Source organism: Mixophyes fleayi, chromosome 10, assembly GCF_038048845.1.
Source record: "Mixophyes fleayi isolate aMixFle1 chromosome 10, aMixFle1.hap1, whole genome shotgun sequence".
NCBI lineage: Eukaryota > Metazoa > Chordata > Amphibia > Anura > Limnodynastidae > Mixophyes > Mixophyes fleayi.
Window position 1 is genome coordinate 54103966 of NC_134411.1, and position 19953 is coordinate 54123918.

At 40.2% G+C, this 19953-nt stretch overlaps 1 protein-coding gene across 16 annotated transcripts in view; it reads left to right on the forward strand.

The window, feature by feature from the left end:
- Window positions 1–19953, forward strand: part of NRXN2 (neurexin 2) — a 725960-nt gene that overhangs the window by 135296 nt on the left and 570711 nt on the right. For all 16 annotated transcript variants that reach the window (XM_075188775.1, XM_075188784.1, XM_075188781.1 and 13 more), the window contains exon 3: window positions 12418–13755. In XM_075188775.1, coding sequence (XP_075044876.1) covers window positions 13014–13755 — 742 coding nt within the window. In that variant the 5' untranslated portion in view covers window positions 12418–13013. The remainder of the gene's footprint in view (window positions 1–12417; window positions 13756–19953) is intronic.

Here is a 19953-nt window from a genome sequence, read left to right on the forward strand (position 1 = left end):
TTCAGTGTTTTTAGACCTTTTGTCAGATGTTGCTATGGTATACTGAAGTAAAATTACAAGCATTTCAAAAGTGTCAAAGGCTTTTATTGACAATTACATTAAGTTTATGCAAAGAGTCAATATTTGCAGTGTTGACAATTCTTTTTGAAGACCTCTGCAATTCGCCCTGACATGCTGTCAATCAACTTCTGGGCCACATACTAACTGATTGTTGCCTAATCAATGCTTGGAGTTTGTCAGAAATTGTGGGTTTTTGTTTGTCCACCCGCCTCTGTCTGTCCCTGATGTTTTCCTGTGGAGAAGTGGCTTCTTTGCTGGCCTTCTTGACACCATGCCATCCTCCAAAAGTCTTCACCTCACTGTGCGTGCATATGCGCTCACACCTGCATGCTGCCATTCATGAGCAAACTCTGCACTGGTGGTGCAGCTGAATCAACTTTAGGAGAGGGTTCTGGGGCTTGCTGGATGTTCTTGGGCACCCTGAAGCCTTCTTTACAACTATTGAACCTCTCTCATTGAAGTTCTTGATGATCCGATAAATGGTTGCTTTAGGTGCAATCTTATTAACAGCAATATCCTTGCCTGTGAAACCCTTTTTGTGCAAACCAATGATGACTGCACGTGTTTCCTTGCAGATAATCATTGTTCACAGAGTAAGAACAATTATTTCAAGCACCACCCTCCTTTTAAAGCTTCCAGTCTGTTATTCTAACTCAATCAGCATGACAGAGTGATCTCCAGCCTTGTCCTCGTCAACACTCCTGTGTAAATGAGAGAATCGCTGACCTGATGTCAGCTGGTCCTTTTGTGGCAGGGCTGAAATGCAGTGGAAATTTTGTTTTTGGGATAAAGTTCATTGTCATGGCAAAGAAGGACTTTGAATTTAACTGCAATTCATCTGATCACTCTTCATGACATTATGGAGTATATGCAAATTGCCATCTTAAAAACTAGGCAGCAGACTGTGAAAAATAATATTTGTGTCATTCTCAAATCTTTTGGCCATGACTGTATACTCCCAGCTGGTTTACCAGAGCAAAATGAGCATAGCGGTCATCAGTATTATGACATCCACCCACTCTATTATATTTTAAAATCTGGTTGGTTGGTACTGACAACACCTCCACTTTTCCTTTTTTAGAATGTTTATTAAATCTACCACTGATTTCAGTTTTGTAATTCCATTTGTTCCAATCTTTCTCATGACCTGCATCCACACTGCATTCAGATCTCAATTTTCTCTAATTTTGCAAAGAATCCTGGGCTCTGTAGTGCAGGACACTTCCTGCTTTTACACTTTGGGATTGCTGGGGGATCCCCTCTACTATTCAGATCTGTAATCAAGAATCAGAACAGGTGCTGTTTTAATTTGATTGGATAATTAGCCTGTGAAAGCTAATTAAAACCATCAACCAATGAGGAGATGTAGACTATAAATAAACCAGTGTCTAATTTGCATAAGGCTTCCAATTTAAGGCTGTTCAATTAATATTTTAAAAGTTTGAAAATGAAATTAAATAATACATATTTTGTACAGATTTGACAATTCATTTACATTCACTTGTCCCATGTTCAAGCACTTTAAAAATTTATATATTTTTTTCTATCTCCATCCTTTTGTTCTTTCATTATGTTTTTTTGTTATATGGCATACTGTTGTTCACTGTATTCCTGATCATTATGTAAGAGCATGTTCAGGACAGTGATACTTCAGTGTAAGGAAGGAGCTGCTTACTTAAGCATTTAGACAGTATGACAAAAAATAGTAATTTATGTAATCATTCATACAAAATGATACACTGCTGTCCCAATGCAATTTAAACAATTAAATCCAAGTTTGTTCATAAACATAGAAACATAGAATTTGATGGCAAATAAAAACTACTTGGCCAATTTAGTCTGCCCATTTTTTAATCTATGGTAAGCTTAACCCTATTTGATCCTTAGTTCTTTGTAAGGATATTCTTTTGTCTATCCCAAGGACGTTTAAACTGCTCTTCTGTATTAGCCTCTACCACCTCTGATGGGAGGCTATTCTACTTATCCACTGGCCTTTCTATGAAGTAGCTTTTCCTCAGATTTCTTCTGAACTTACTTCCCTCCAGTTTCAGAGCACGTTCATGTGTTTTAATACTTATCACCCTTTGAAGAATGTTTCCATCCTGTACCTTGTTAAAACCCTTGATGTATTTGAAAGTTTCGAACATGCCCCCCACCCCCTTTCCCTTCATTCCCTTCTTTCCCTGCTCCAATCTGTACATATTAAGATCTTTTAGTCTTTCAAGGTAAGTTTTGTGCTTTAAGCCATGCATCATTTTAGTTGCCCTTCTTTGTACATTCTCAATACATTTATATCCTTCTGGAGATATGGGGCCTGATTCACTAAGGAAAGTAAGGTAAAAAAGGAGTAAGTTTTCTTCTGGCCAAACCATGTTACAATGCAAGGGGTGCAAATTAGTTTATAATTTGCACATAAGTTAAATACTGACTGTTTTTTCATGTTGCACACAAATACTTGATAGGTTTAGGGTTACACTGAAATTTAGAGTTGATCTATGACATGCCTTAACACAACTATAAATCTGGCATCACATTTTAAAATGACCTCTCCCTCCAATGCAACATTGTCTTGCCAAGGTGCAAAGTTGTTCTTTTTTGGCTTTCCTTTCCTTAATGAATCAGGCCCATGGCCTCCAGACCTGAAAACTTTTTTACTACAGATTCCTCTCCCTATGCAACAAAGCATCTGATTTGCCTTTCTCATTGCTTTGTTTCATTGCTTATCTGCCTTTAAGTCACCTTAAATAGTGACTTCTATAGCCCTTTCCTCCTCAGTAGTTTCCATTATAGTGTCATTAATAAAATATTTAGCCTTTGGGTTTTTGAGACCCAAGAGCATATTTTGGCATTAAACTATAGTTGACACACTCTTGACCATTTTTCAATTCTACCCAGACAATCAATCATTGATTTACCCCTCCTGGTGTGTCTACTCTGTTGCATATCTTTGCGTCATCTGCAAAAAGGCATACTTTTCCTTCAATATCATTTGCAATGGCACCAATAAAGATATTAAAAAGCACTGGTCGAAGAACAGATCCGATCCCTGGGATATTCCACTGGCAACCTTTCCCTCCTGTGAATGCACTCCATTTACTACAACTCTCTGTTTTCTATTCAACCAAGATATTATCCATTCAACCATCTTAGGAGTATATTTATTAAACTGCAGGTTTGAAAACATTGAGATGTTGCCTATAGCAACCAATCAGATTCAAGTTATCATTTGTTGAGTACAGTCAACAAAATAACAGCTAGAATCTGATTGGTTGCTATAGGCAACATCTCCACTTTTTCAAACCCGCAGTTTAGTAAATATACCCCCTAGATCAAATCCCCAGTTTTCGAGTTTATTTAACAGTCAGCAATGTGGGACAGTGTTAAACGTCTTAATAAAATGTAGGTAAGCTACATCTATACCCCACCCCAACCCTTGATCTATTACTTCATAAAAGGTGGTCCTCATCTGTAGGAGACCCTTCCATACTAACATGGTTTCAGAAAAACAAAATAAATAGTGGCTGTATTTAATAAAGGTTGAGGTGTAATTAACTGACCCTAAAACAAACTAGCAACCAATGGTCAGGAACGCAACTTTACTATAAACTGGGTGTAGTGTACTTCCTAAGCCTCCTCCCTCTGCCTACGGGGAACACCAGCCAGTGTTCACGCCCTACTCCAGAGAGATGTTCTGTTCCTAAAACCCTCACCCAGGTCGTACCGAGAAAACTATTTTCTAACTATGGGGTCACTCACAGAATACCAAGGACCAGTCGCATGTAGCACAACTGAGGCTCACCGGAGTGTCAGTTTCCGCACGGAACCGCCAGTCGTCACTACCGGAACTCAAAATGGCCGATTTCACCCAAGCAGACCGTCGCCCCAGTCTGGAACTGCCAGGGACCCTGCCGGATCTTAGAACTGGAGCACCCAAAAGGGACGCCCCCTGGAACTCAAATGGGTGGTTTACTATGTCACTAACAGGAGCCTTCTGCTCTACTGTTGCCTGGAACTATCACCTAGCATACTCACAACACACAGGGACTACACCCTACTCTAGCTATGGGGTCTCATGCCCGTTCTACCTCAGGGCCTTGTGCACTTTGCACACTATGGGCTCTAGGCCCAGTTACCTACAGGGCCTTGTGCCCTGACTATGGGCCTCTTACCCCCACTGCCTTGGGCTCTGAGCCCACTAACTAGGGCCTTGTGCTCTTCACTATGGGCTTTATGCCCCTACCTAGGACCTTGTGCCCTATCAACTATGGGCTGTATGCCCCCTGACGAGGCCTTGTGGTCTTACCTGACTATGGGCTCTAGCCCACTACCTAGGGCCTTGCGCCCTTTTGCTACAATGGGCTTAAAGCCCCTAACTACCTATATGGGCATTGTGACCAATTAACACTGGGCCTTGTGCCCCTAACTGTTGCCACGGGCCTAGTGCCCAAAAGTGCCCCAGGGCCTTGTGCCCTTAATATAGGTTGCGTTATGCAGGGGTCTGGTAGTGGTGGTGCCCAGAAGGGCCCAGGGGCAGATCTAGACAATAACTTTACCCGGGGCGATTTCAGGGGGGGGGGGGATTTAGGCCCCGCCCCCTTTCTGATTTCTAAGGCTGCCGGCGGCTGCACAGTATGTGCAGGTCCGCTCGGCAGTGACAGTGTGCTGCCCCGCTGCTCTGATTGTGTTTAAAACACAATCAGAGCAGCCGGGCAGCACACTGTCACTGCCGAACGGACCTGCACAGTGTGCAGCTGTCGGCAGCAAGCCCCTGCTAGGGGGGGCGATCGCCCCCCCCTGGATCCGCCACTGGAAGGGCCTGACTTACATCCCTGGTCTTCGGGGATCTTCAACTGGACTCCATCCCCACTGCCGCCGCTTCAGGGTTCTGCCGCGGTCTTCTGGGCTTGATCGCAACGATCTTCAGGTAGCAGCGGCGCTCTTAGCCCTGACAAGGACTCTCTGCCGCCACTGATGCTCTCCACTGTCTTCCTTGCTTCTGGGCTTGATCACGTCCTCTTTCTTCTTGCTCCGCCGTCAGACTGAAGATGGAATCCGGGTGTCCTTATTTCTGTGTAGGAGACTCGCCACGGTTTATATTAACATCTGTTTTATTGGCTTTATTTGTGTGGTCCGGACCACTGTGTGTTAAATAGTTAGTAATGCACACATAATGTTGATACTGAGTGTTTTATATATTATAATGCCTATACTGGGATACCAGTTTATTTCATTTGCCATTTTTTACTGGTGACTCATTTCCTACTTGTAATTTTGGTCGTAATCTATTCTGCGGGCTTCTAGTCAGCATTGATATCTATATGTGCATTGCCTATGTAGGCTTTTTATTGTTTATATTTATTAAATTTAATTACAGTTGTACCGGTGCTTCCTTTTTATTTTCTATAGTAGGTTAATTGGCAGCTCTTAAATTGACCCTAGTCTCTGTCGCTATGTTTGTGTGTATGTCTGTATGTTAGGGAATTTAGACTGTAAGTTCCTATGAGGTAGGGACTGATGTGAGTGAGTTCCCTGTACAGCGATGTGGTATTAGTGGCGCTATATAAATAAATGATGATTGTGATGCATACTAGAACAAATATTTTTTTAGGATATTGCCAATAAGAAATGTAAGAAACAGCTGATATTTTCCATATTTCCTAAATTTTTAACTGGATAGTCCCCTTTTAATTATCAAACCTCTTTCAGTGCCAAGTGTCTCTCATTTGGGTGTATTGCATAGATTTATATTGGGAAATATTTACAAAGGAGTGGTGGAAAAGCTGCTTTTCTCCTGCTGTGACATAATGGGTGTGCTCCTGTCTCTTCACCAAGTCTTGCAGTGATATGTACAGCTTTGCACAAGAAGATAATAGGTTTGCAATGGAGTACATGTCTGCTCTGGATTATTGCTATCCAACATCTCCAGTGGTGAGGTCCAAATTATTATGGACACTTAGCACTAATGAAAAGCAACATAACATGTTCAGCTCAATGTACATATAAAAGAAGCAAACGTTCTAATATACAGTAGCTGTCTTAACATTAAACATTCATAAGAGTCAGAGCAATCATCTCAACAGCATCCCTACTGCAAACTGTGGTAACTTATAATGTGGGCAGTTAAACAATCAGTAACCATTGAACTCTGGTATTTAAACTCCTCTGTCTATTACTCTAACAACATCTTCCTTCCCCCCTAAGCAAATCAAACACAATCATGTCATCTAGCATTACAAATACTCTATTTCATAAAAATAACTCATTACGTATAAATGTTTGACTTCCGTAAAGCTGGACAGATTTATTTTACGATAAACAAATACTATTTGACTTGCAAACAACTATGAAGAAAATTTGGTCTTAAAATATTCCAAATCGAAAATACACATAACACACATTCTGCACAACACTTTCTATAGATATGTCTTCCTTAGCGGGAAAGTAAAAGATGGTTAACAGTGAAAAAATTGTGAAATTTTTGTTAAGAAGAATAGGGATGTAGATTTCATACAAACAATGGGAGCTTGCAGTAAACCAGTGATGGGCAACCTGATACACTTCAAGGGCTGCACGTTACCCTTGACTGCAATAAATAATACATTTACTCAAACGAAGAAAAACTACTGTTAGATGCGAGCCACTTTTGCCCTGCAATAAAGACGCAATATATTTTTTGTGGAAGACAGAAATCTTTACTCTCTCTCTCTCTCTCTCTCTCTCTCTCTCTCTATATATATATATATATATATATATTATATATACATATATGGTATTTCATCTCTGATATACATGGAGATTGCTTCACTGCTATGTGTACCTATCCATTTATTGTGCTGTGGACCAGTCCCAGTTTTTGTGCTGTGGATTACTCAAAGTTCTTGTGCAGGGTATCAGTCCCAGTCCTAAAATAAAAGAAAGAAATCTACTAGTGAAGTACAAGAAAGGGTACGTCATTTCTACGTTTCCCCTCTGTATTACTAATAATATTTTTTCTAAAATGCAAAATAAAAATAAAATTACCTTGACACAACACCAGACAGTGAGAGTTACAACTCATACAACTTACTACCACACATAAAAACAGAATAAGTATGGACAACAAAAAACATCCCGTTAACAGCATTTCTGTGGGAGGAAACACCTTGTTAATGAGAGAGTTCAGAGCAGAATGGCCAGCCTGGTTCCAGCTGCAGGGCCGCCATCAGAAATCATGGGGCCCAGTACAAATGAAGCAGGCAGGGCCCCCCCGATGATCACCCCTCCCCCCCCAATGAACCAGGGCCATCTTTCCAACTGCGCACAATGGGCAGGTGCCCGGGGGCCCAGGGGAAAAGGGGGCCCATGGCAATGAAAAAAAAAATCACTGAACTTAATGAGTTAGGTTCAGGTAAGTTAAGGGGGCCACTAATATATATATATATATATATATATATATATATATATATATATATATATATATATATATACACACACACACACTCACCAAATATTGGTATTGTCCCTACTAGAATCACAACATTTCACAGACTGTCCTATCTGTTCTTCTCACTTTCCCCACCTGTGGCTGCAGGTGTCTTTAGTTGCAGCTTTTCTGGATTCTGGAATGTTGGGGGCCCTATTTGGAAAAAAAAAAATGGGTACATTTAGAAAATGACAGCCAGCCCCGGCGTTAAATCAATAGCACCCACGATTAATAATTAGGCCTTCTTCCAACCCCAACATTAAAATAACAGTATTCACATTTAATAAATAAACCTATTTCCCTCCCTACAAACAGCCCCAGCAATAAATTAATAGTATTTACATTTCAGAAATATACTTATAACTGACATTAAATAATTCATAGTCACATTTAATAGAGTGACCTCATTCTCCCCCACATTCAGTAGCCCCCAAACCACCCCATCTTAAAATAATAGTCTGCACTATAAAATTGCCCAACCATTACCCCACAAACAAACTTGCACCCATTAATTAGCCACCACCTACCTCACACTACATTGCCACAAGACCCCTGTACCATCACACACACATTACTGTGCCCCTTAATCACCATGTTTTGTCCCCTTATGATCACACTGCGCCCTCCATGCTGCTTTTCCCCCTTCACCTGGCTCCCCATTATCACACTGTGCCATCCTACACCCCCTCTCCATCACTCCGTGACTTTCTCCTCCCCCCCCCTTTTTCTTCATACTGTGCCTCTCTTCCCTACTTTTTCCTCATGGTGTCTGTGCCTCTTTTCCTACTTTTTCCTCATGGTGTCTGTGCCTCTCTTCCCTACTTTTTCCTCATGGTGTCTATGCCTCTTTTCCTACTTTTTCCTCATGGTGTCTGTGCCTCTTTTCCTACTTTTTCCTCATGGTGACTGTGCCTCTTTTCCTACTTTTTCTTCATGGTGACTGTGCCTCTTTTCCTACTTTTTCCTCATGGTGTCTGTGCCTCTTTTCCTATTTTTTCCTCATGGTGACTGTGCCTCTTTTCCTACTTTTTCCTCATGGTGACTGTGCCTCTCTTCCCTACTTTTTCCTCATGGTGTCTGTGCCTCTTTTCCTACTTTTTCCTCATGGTGTCTGTGCCTCTTTTCCTACTTTTTCCTCATGGTGTCTGTGCCTCTCTTCCCTACTTTTTCCTCATGGTGTCTGTGCCTTTTTTCCTACTTTTTCCTCATGGTGTCTGTGCCTCTTTTGCTACTTTTTCATCATGGTGTCTGTGCCTCTCTTCCCTACATTTTCCTCATGGTGTCTGTGCCTCTCTTCCCTACTTTTCCTCATGGTGTCTGTGCCTCTTTTCCCTCATGGTGTCTGTGTCTCTCGTCCCTACTTTTTCCTCATGGTGTGACTTTCTCTTTTCATTTACTTACCTTTGTATTAGCTTTTTTCCCTCTCTTCCCTTCTCTTTTCTTCTGTCTTCTTCCTCTCTGCACAGTTCCTCACTGAGTGTCAGGCGTGACTTGAAGATGCCACGCCTGACACTCAGTGTAAATAGTGCAGAGAGGAAGAAGGAGGGATGCCGGCGCTGTCATCACAGATGAGTATCTGTGGTTTTTTTTTTTCTCCCACTACCCTGCTCCCCACTGAACACCAGCGGCGCCCCCCACCCCCCCGGCGGAGGGTGCGCGCGCGCGAAAAAAAGAAAAAAAAACGGCGGCCCTGTCCAGCTGACAGGAATTTCGCAGTAGCACAATTAACCATGGGTGGTATGCAGAAAAGCATCTCTTAATGCTCATCACATCCAACGTTCAAGTTGATGAGCCACAGCAGCAGAAGACCACACAGTACCCTTGTGACCACCGCAAAATACATAGCACCCTTTTGACTGCCACACAATACAGAGCACTCTTGCGACCGACTCACAACGCAGATACCAGCAAACAATACAGAAAGTAAAATATGAATTTTATTGATACAAACTGTAGAGTTAATGTGTGAGAATGTGATTATTAGCTGGATTATTGGTCATTTTCTTACCTCAAAATGGGTAATGTATAAGCTTTGTTACATATAACTTATTTTTCTTCAAGTGTTTATACATCTGAGCAGACTTCAAATGGTCAAACATAGGTAACTGTCAGTGGCACCAGGTATCGCTCATTGTCCTGACCCCCCTCCCCCAGGTGGTGCAGAAAAAGTAAAAACAAAAATAAAATGAAGGGATAAAAATAGCAATTCCTCCTGGCTGGCTTGGGCCGATTTTTGTGGAAATGCCTGGGGCTGCAGCACATCAGGCCCAACATATCTCATAGCCGCCAACTGGAAAAACATCACCCCACCTACTATCTCCAGTACTATTCAGAGCATATAGTGAGCATAGCAACGACACTTCACAATACCCTCAATACTTTCCAGGCAGTTTAGTCACCATAAACCAATCACTATGGAGATGCCAGCTCATTCATCGCTGGCCGACATAATTCTTCCACCCTCTCTTCCCTGGGTCTCCTCCCCCTAACCTCCGTCCAATTGTATGTCTTACCCTAAAAAACATGGCATATAGATACCTCTCAGTATGCTTGGGTTAATTTCCTCAGCTTAGATCATATTTTTGCCCTTTGACCTTGTGTTTTTGACTTTCTTATGACTGTGATATGCACCTGTACCCATGCACCTGTTGACTTGACCCATTTTTCACCTTTGTGCATTGTAAAAATCAATAAAAATTTTGTTCAAGAAATTTGGAGATGTTCAAGTGGAGAAATTGTTCAAGGGACTGGTTTACCTTTTTCATCTGCCTGTTGGACAGTGAGGCCTTAGACACCACCTCCTGAAGAGACAGCCAGTAGAACAGATCCTGGACAACTTGAGACAACGCCTGGGTAGGACCGGAAGTTGTCTGGCTGGGGTCCATGAAAACGGAATCTCCAGTTGTTTGATTTTTGGCCAGTTCTGGAGTAGTAGAGGTATTCACCTTTAGCAGCCACCTATCCTGTAGAACAAGATGCGTTCAGAGGTACTCAGATGCCCCGAGGACTTAACTCTATGGTAATAGAAGTTTATCAGGATACCCGCAGCGCATGGTAGGGAACCAGAATACTGGAGGAAACCAGGAACAGGCCTAGGTCTTATGTCTGTAGCAAGCAGGAAGCTTAAGGTACAAGCTGAAGGTCAGGGCTGGTAGCAAACTCGTAAAATCCAGGAACAAGCAAAAAGGCCAAAGGGCTCCGGCAAACAAGCAGGGTCCAGAAAATAAGCCAAGGTCACAACAGAGAAAACAGGTCACAGCCAAGTATCTAGGATGTGCAGGGTAGCTGGATTGCAACGCGTGTCTACACAAGCACTATAACCGGCAGGGAAGCTAAGATCTCCCTGCCTTAAATACACAAGATGGCCAATGAAGAAACAGGCACTCACTCGGTGAATAATCAGGCCCAGGGACAAATTAATTAATTAAGTCCTAGCTAATTATAATAGAAGAGCATCCAGATCGGAACGACAAGAAAGGAAGTGACGTCCCGATCGTCATGACGATGGGACAGTGGTTGTTAGTATGATGTGAGTCGTGGCGGCTTGGGACACCTCCGCAGCTCGTGTCAGTATCTTGATGAACTTAAAATGTATTTTCATGTGCACTCAATTACGGTTTATATTGAATTGCACGTATCGTAAACGTGTCCAACTCTAAATTGGCTGGTGAAAATTTTATGGCTATAATAAAGTGCCTAAGAGATTGAATAAAACGAATGTGCATGCGCTCCACCATGGCACACTTTTACTGTACATTGCCTATGTGTGCCCACCCCTTCACTCCCTGGGTTCACCCTTCAAGTGGTAGGCCGTTGTAAGTGTCATTTGCATTTGGACATGAATTGCGTGCAATTGGGTTCACTGGCGTAATGTCTGTTTCTGAGCATGCGCAGAGCTATTTCACACAAGATACTGCATGCAATGGGACTTACATCTAAAGATGAATCAGGCCCTGTATGTCTGAACAAGACACTGCATAATTATGCTTTAAGGACAAAACTGTTGAAAGAAAGAAATCTGCAAAATATAATGTTTAACCAAGTGAATTTTTCACCTGTGACACTTTGCAATGTTTTTTACATTTATATACATGTTTCTTCGATAATGATAAGCACATTGTTATTGCATTATCTAATTCAGGAAAATCTCAGTGATCAATGAGAATAATCATTGTCAGTTTAGTGATTTCATTCTAGTGTTTTTCTTCTACCATCCTTGCACTTACCCACTATCCTTTTTTAGCATCCTTACAGCTCTCTCCCTTCTTCCACCCCTCCTTCTTCTTTCTCCTATAATATTCAACATGCAAGGTTTTTTTTTTTTAAATAATTAGCGCTTTCGCATTTAAGGAGATGCAGATTGGAGTCTGTATACAAATTACTTTTCTGTCAGTTACTTAAAGAGAGATCACGGAGGGGGGTGAGAAGGATGGATGGGAATTAATCTTTTTTCATATCTTGGGAGGGGTTATTCCCAAGAGATGCAAGTGAGTGAATCAGAGGAGGAAAAGAGGTATTGCATTTCAGCGACAGATCAAGACTACATGAACCATAATGCTTTGCAAATTGCAAAAATATAAAATGAAATAAACATATGAGATGAATATACATTTTTATCACTATATACTTTAAGATATGAATAATTGCAATACAGAAAATATAAAATCAGGTATTTTAGTATTTTTGTGATAATTTGTGCTTTGTGAGTTCAGAATCATTGTAAAATTAGTAATTAAGACCTTAATTGCATGTGTTAATCAGTTTTGTGTTGCACAGGTTGGAATGCAAGGTTAGCATACAACCAGATATATATGCACAGAATAATTTTTTTTTACTCATAATGTGTTACAAACATTTTTTTCTCTAACCATACTTCTTATCTCTATTTTTTCCAGAAGTCAAGAACCCCACTGTGCCTGAGACACCATCTTCATAGTGCTCCTATCTCAGTGAAACGCTTAAATTCTAGGGACAAACAAGGAGGAAGGGAACAGGGGGGGACTTGTTAGTTAAGTTGGGGAAAAACAGACATAGAAATCTTTAAGGCTCATGTAAGTTTGGAAGGGAGTCTTTTGCACCATTTTGAGTTATCAGAATCTACTTGTCTCTTCAATAGGGCAACTGCGAAGACAGGAATGTAAAGATAACCTCCCCTTTTTTCTTTCCCCTTCCATCCTTCCCTTCCTTGTTTCCTTCTTTCCCTATCTGCAGTTTTTTCTTTCCAATTCCTTCATTTTTTTATTTTTTATCCTTAGTTTTCTAGTTTTCCCTATCTTAATTATTCTTATCTCTTTATTGAAACCTCATTAATGTTTATAAATTTCACTTTACATTGCTTTCCCTAAACGTTTCTCATACTAACATAAATTGTTTCTTGTCTTCGTTACAATCAATATGGTTTTGTTTTTCCGATAGTTCTTGAACTCATTCTCTACCCCTATTTTCTTTCTCTTTTACTTTCTCTCTTCTTACTCTCCCACCTCCATTATCCATGTGGTCCTTTCTTTACCTATCTTCTCTGCTCTCCCTTCCCCTCCGTTCCTTCTCCCTCCAGTTTTATGGGGCACCTGGTCAATGGGTCCGTTACTCTCGTCCTACTTTAGCCAGTGGTAATGGTGGGTGGGGAGAGGACCTCACTTTCCGGCTTCGGACCAATGCCAGCCGTGGCCTTCTCCTTTATCAAGATGATGAAGGTGACTGTGACTTTCTTGAGTTAGCTTTGGATGGAGGGCGTCCACGATTGAGGTTCTCCATCTCTTGTTCAGAGCCTGCTGTTGTACGCTTACCTCGGTTGCTATCAGATGGGCTCTGGCATGGCATAGTAATTGGAGGCAATGGGCGTGAAGGCTGGCTGGCTGTAGATGGAGAAAGAGGAGCAGGAGAAGTGCGCTCAAAGCGCAGAGAAATGATACTTCGCAGTGACCTTTTTGTTGGTGGTCTCCCATCTGATCTACGTTTATCAGCCTTAACTTTGAATGGGGCCAAATATGAGCTACCTTTTCTTGGTGAATTGGAAGGTCTAAGGTTGGGGGGAAGGCCAGGACAACTTTTGGCAAGCCAAGGGGTAGGAGGAACAGAGGTGGAGGAAGAGAGGAGGGAAGAACAGGGGAAGTCCCAATTGTGCAGAGGAGCAAACCCCTGCCTCAATGGAGGAAGATGCCGAGATGAGGTGGAAGGAGATGTACGATGTGACTGTCGGGACACTGGATACCATGGAGAAAATTGTTCTGAAGGTGAGATTATTGCCTTTTTCCATGGGTATGTTTACTTTTATATTCTTGTTTTTAATTAAAATTAATGGTTTAGATATATTTTTCTCATACTCTGTGTTTGTCCTTGCTAGATATTCCATTAGTTATATTTTCTGTAGTGTTTTGCTTTTTCCCTAGAATTTTTAAGTTGGAACATACAGTAGAGACTTATGAGCTTGGGATTTAAAATCATTATAAGCCTATTTTATGAATTGGTAGAAAGCAAAATACAAAGGTGCCAGTTTCCTATCAAACAAAACAAACAAAATCAACACATTTTGTTTCTTTTTCTGCTGATTAAAATAATTGCTTGTTTTTAGTTGTTGCTGTTATTGTGGATCAGTATGTCGAGTATGCATGATTCAAATGATTCTTTGGTAGAAAAAAATTGGTTTAGTTTATGGGAAAGCTTTATTGCACAACTCCATGTTATTCACGTATAGGCAAGCATTAGATACTTTACAGCTATTTTTTTTGTTCTCCTATCCCATATTTTTCAATACAAGAGTGAAATCACAAAAAAAGCCTAACTATATAAGGCTATATATGGCTATATTGAATAGTGGATGTAGCTATAACTGTCTTCATATGCAGTATTATTTGAAGGGCTTGCTGATTGTGCTTGTGTAGGTAACAGGTTATCTTTATACTGTTCCTGGTGGCACCCTGCACAAAACCCAATACTGCAGTTAGTTAAGAGCTGCTCTATAACAAAGAAGATTTCAACAGTAATTTTTAATCCACTGAGTAGATATTATTCTTTTTTAAAAGTAGAGATGAACATAACGTTTTGGCAAATTGTGAAATTCTGCCAAACTTTATAGATTGATTCTTGATTTGATTTCAACCCACCAAATACTTACAGAATAAATAACTCTCTTGGGAGAATCAGCTAATCACAGAGCATTGAACACAAATAAGCTAATCAACAAACATCAATGAATGGCACACCACACAAGTCTTTTAAAAAGTATTTATGGCCTGTTATACACTATTCCATTCTGAATCGTACTAGTGAAAAATGTCTGTGCATGCTCTCTGTGACTATTATTTAAGCCAGACTACAGTACACTTGTGTGCACATTGGATTTGCTTTGTGACTATTGAAACAGTACTGCTGCATTGCCTGCTTGATTTATCCATTACACATTTTACAATCTTACTCAAAAACACTGACTGCGGCAAAATGCAATTGCTTTCTGTAATTATCATTAGCTATCAAGGTGTAGAAATGCACATTATACTCTCAACTAGTGTATTTTTTCAAAAACACACCGCCATAACTCGCAATTATTTTCTATATCCTATAGTAGGTATAGGAATACATAGGCAATGCATTTTGATATCAACCAAAGTATGTGTTACAATTCTACAAATGGAAAATTGGTACTTATTTGCAGCATCTGAAAATCAGTTAGTATTGCCAAAAAAGCTTCCACAAACTCTTCAATCATTCACGCAGAAAGAAAAATGATGTTAAATAAAAAATGCATTAGTGTGTTTACAACAACCTTATGCCACTGGTAATAAATGTAATAATGAAATTCAGCAAATTGTTACCAAGCCTCCCTCACAAGGAAAAAGAAAATCTATTAACAATCTCCAACTACTCCATTTGATGGGTAGGATGCAGATGTTTTTTGGGGTTTTATTTTTAGTGGAAGAAGCGGCACCCAATTCTGAAAATCAAGATCAAAAATTGGTGGAATCACACCACAGTTGATCTCTCAGTACTTCCTTATAATCCACTGAAATACTGGCAGAAGAAGGTTGGCAAGTGGGCTGAATTATGAAAAATTGGCATTGAAATGATTAAGAGCCACTGGAGTATTGGTAGAAGAAGGATATCAAGTGGGTAGAATTCTCAACATTTGCCATTTAAATACTTTCATATCTTTGTTGTAGTATACTATCTTAACATGTGTTCAGTGTTTCCAGTCGAATTAAAATTGAAAAACACAGTCAGTCAAAGATGTGAAAATTAATCAACAATGAATAACTCTTAAATCCCCCGTCCCCCTTCTGCACAAGATTCACAGGGACAAGAAGTGCATTGTGTTAAAGAATATACTATAACATTATAAATAAGAGTAGGGGCATTATATTGATTTTGGAAAAATAAATATTGTGACACATGTACAAAATATGTCCCATAAGATATTAATATATAGCTAAATATTTTTGCTGTAACTCTTTACATTTTTACCAGCACCCTATTGAAAAAAATGGCCGGACTAGATGGGCCAAGTGATTCTTATATGCCATTAAATTCTATGTTTCTATAAGATATGATGACCCGAACACCAAGGAGGTCATTTACAATGAACAACACTACCAGGTGCAACAGAAAATTCAAAGTGCTGACTGCAATCCGTCCAATAATTACATTTAATTTTACAGAGCAAGTTTAGTAAAATAAGATTAAAGGGGGCATTTTCAGTGCATTCCTTGCTTAGTGGAAAGGCTCACAGCCAGTTCCACTTTACAAAAACACATTTTGAGAATTCGGTAAGGCGAACAGCAATTTGCTGAAGCAAATTGGCAAATGAAAGAGAATTGGCAATTTGAAATTATAATTTGCAAAATTGATGATTTTCAAAAGTGTGTCCAAATTCATGCAAACTGGAGTAAATAGTATCTCTGGGTTTCTGTTTAGGAAGGCTGCTTTTCAACTACTTGCAGCTACATCACAATATATGGACTCAGGTCAATTATCTAAACTAAATGAGGTCATTTCTTCAACTCACCTGTCTAATACCATTTCTTGTCTGTATGCATATATATAAAATTTGTTGGCTGTAATCCATGGAGATGCATCAAGATAAATGGTCATTCTGATGATGATTGGGGAAAGGTGTCAGGCACCTTTCTTTCAGTCATCACCATGTGTTTGATGTTTCAGTGTAATATGTATACAAAGTTTATGTTTATACATTGTACATAATTCACCCCAACATGTCTTCTTAGAATTGATGTGCCGTTTTAGGTGATTTCCATCATGGAGTTCCTAGTTTCATGTTTTTTGGACATGCCCAAAGATTTTCACATTTATGATAAGTATGCCAACCATTACAGTGGTGCAGTCTCCACAGGTGGCCTCCCTAGATACACTATCTGATGTTATTTATAGGAAGAACACAACATTTTTCTGTTGTCTGTTATTTCACTGCAGATGTTTCCTTTTTTTTAAAGAATAAGAAAATAAGAAAACAAATCCTCCTACTAAGGCCATATGAATTGACTCACTGAGGCCCTAGGAAATCAAATTGATTACAAATTTTTAGCAGAGACTCCTGTCAAAAATTTGAATATGCCTAAAAGACTTGGCTCATCAAATACACTAGTTTCCATGGCTTGAGTCAGTGTCAGTGGTTTATAAGGGGAATTAGGCCAGTATATGTGTGCATTAGTAAATTATATACACCTATAAAAAGAACAAACATTCTCAAAGGATTTTTTCTTTGAAATGAAGTTATAGTATACACTATATAGACAAAATTATTCGAACACTTGACCACTACACCAACAGGGACTGTAATGACATTGTATTCAAAGATATACTTTAATAGGAGTTGGTCCCCATTTTGCTGTGATAACTGCTTCCGCTCATCTTGGAAGGCTTTCCACAAGATGTTGGAGTGTTTATGTGGGAATTTGTGCCCAATCATTCTGTAGAGCATTTATAAGGTCAGGCACTGATGTAAGACGAGGAGGCCTGGCTCACAATCTCTGTTCCAGTTCATCCCAAAGGTGTTGGATGAGGCTGAGCTCATGACTCTGTGTAGGCAAGTCACGTTCTTCTACACCGAACTCATCAAACCATGTCTTTGTAGTTCTTGCTTTGTGCACTTGGGCACAGTCATGTTGGAAAAGAAATGGGCCTTCCCCAAACTGTTGCCACAAAGTTGTAAACATAGCATTGTCCAAAATGACTTGGTATGCTGAAGCATTAAGATTGCCCTTCATTGCAGATAAGGGACCAGGTCCAAACCCTGAAAAACAGCCCCTATGTGGCAGTTTCTTCAGAGGTAGAAACCGCCACCTAGGGGCAGAGAAACACTGTCTGCATGCTGGTTGACTCACATGTGAAAGAGGAAGGACAGAGATCTATTATATCTCCTCCCTTCTTTCCAGCTCAGATAAGTGATCCCTTCTAAACACTTATGCACATAAGTGAGGCTATTCATAACAAACTTGGCTCAAAATAATAATAATATAATTAGACGTCTGTCAGAATCTTGGCGCCTGATGCTGAATCGGAGGCATATACGTAAAAAAAAGCTCTAAACAGCCGCAAATAAAAATAGCGTATTTACACCCATATGTTGAGTAGGAGGCATCACAAGATGCATACAGCTCTTCTTCAGTAGGTCTTCATCAGATCCACTCACACCCACATACACTGACACTCAGGTTATAAGCGCAAGAAAAGTTTGTTAACATTCACTATTAGGTTTCATTTAAGTAAAACAAACTCTAAAATACAGGAGCTATAATCTTCCTTTTCAAGTACTAATGAAACTGTCAAAAGAATAATTTTAATATAATCCACAAAATCATTATTTAATATCTTCAGAGGTCAATCCGCAATCAGCCTATGAGAATAAATGTATCATGACCATCGTCATCAGCAGAATATATCTGCACCAGCTCACAAGCACCCGCATGTGATACAGCTTCTACTTTTGAACTTCCCTTACCTTGCTTAATTTTTGGTGAGCACAAGTAGTACAAATTTCTGAAATTAATCAAACTGGCAAACCACCAACCCAACATCAGCCCCTTGGTCTCCATTTTGGTAAGGTTATAATTGGTATCTTCTGGCAGAACAGCTTACCAGCTCCCTCTATGTCACAGGCTCTGCCTGCCCATATCCACATACATTTTAAAGTCCTGCTGATTTTATCATTCATTGGCCTTTATACCAATGAGTAGGTATAGTCTAGTTTCATTCACTGGCTGTGGGACAGTGTGTAAGCAATGTCTACTAACAGGTGCTGTGCTTGAAAACCACTTGCATGATATTGACTTGCAGGATACTGAGTAAAACATCCATTATTTTTACTTGTGGAAAATACTGTTATTCACTCACCAGATATTTTGTGACCACACGTTGTTTCACTTCTCTGTGCTCTTATATAGACTTTAGTGGAGTTGCAAAAGCAGGTTTCTCTGGTAACAGGATGCCTGTTGCCTGACAAAATAATGCAAGCAACTCAATTTCTTCACATACCTGTGCTCACATGATTGGTTTTGCCAATTTCAACTAGTCTGTGTGCTCCATGCTCAATGATAGTCTAGTCTGGTACTTCTGACTACTATTACTCTGTTTCTCATTACTCATACAGACCTTTGCTCATTATTGAATAACTTTGTTTCTGCTGCCTGCCCAGATTTTGCCTCAGTGTCTAGATTTCGTATTTTTACTGCCTGTTTTTAAACAAACTGCGCCACTGAGGTGGCATGTCTGCACTGCCAAGGGAGCACTGCCTAGGGGGGGTGAAAATATAGGACATTGTCAAAATGTTGACAATAATCATTGTATAAGCACAGCTCCTACCTTGCTGCTAGGTCTAGTGGAACAAGGTTCAAAGGACTATTACTAGTCACGCTGCTACCGCATCCCCAGTCGCTATGTAGGGAACTGTTGAAGGGGGAGGATTAAACAAAAGTCAAAAATGGCCATCATGCCCCTTACATGTCCATCAGACCTCCCCACATGCATGCCATTGACTTGCCCTCAAAACTCCCTATAGTTTAGTCCTTGTGTGCTTAAGGTTTTTGTGCGAGGCATGGAGGTCACTATAAGCAGAAAAAACAACTGGCCATCTATCAGCTTCCCAGTGGCTTGTGGTATCCCTTGGCTGTTGTTGCATAAAAATAATAATTATTAGGCTCCTTCCTGCCAGAGTCACGGCCTCCCCTCCTATCGTCCTCAATGTCAATAACACCTCAATTTCCTTTGTGTTCTAAGATAGATCTCTTTGTGTCACACTTGACTATGCCCTTTGCTTTATTCCTCACATAGAGTCTCTCCCAGTCCTGCCTCTTCCACCTAATTGACAGAATATGTCCTTTTCTTACTCAAGATGCTACCAAAACTCTCTCATCTTGATTACTGCAGCTGCCTCTTGCATTTCACTCTCCCATCTATCCTCATTTTAATCCTTCTTAAATGCT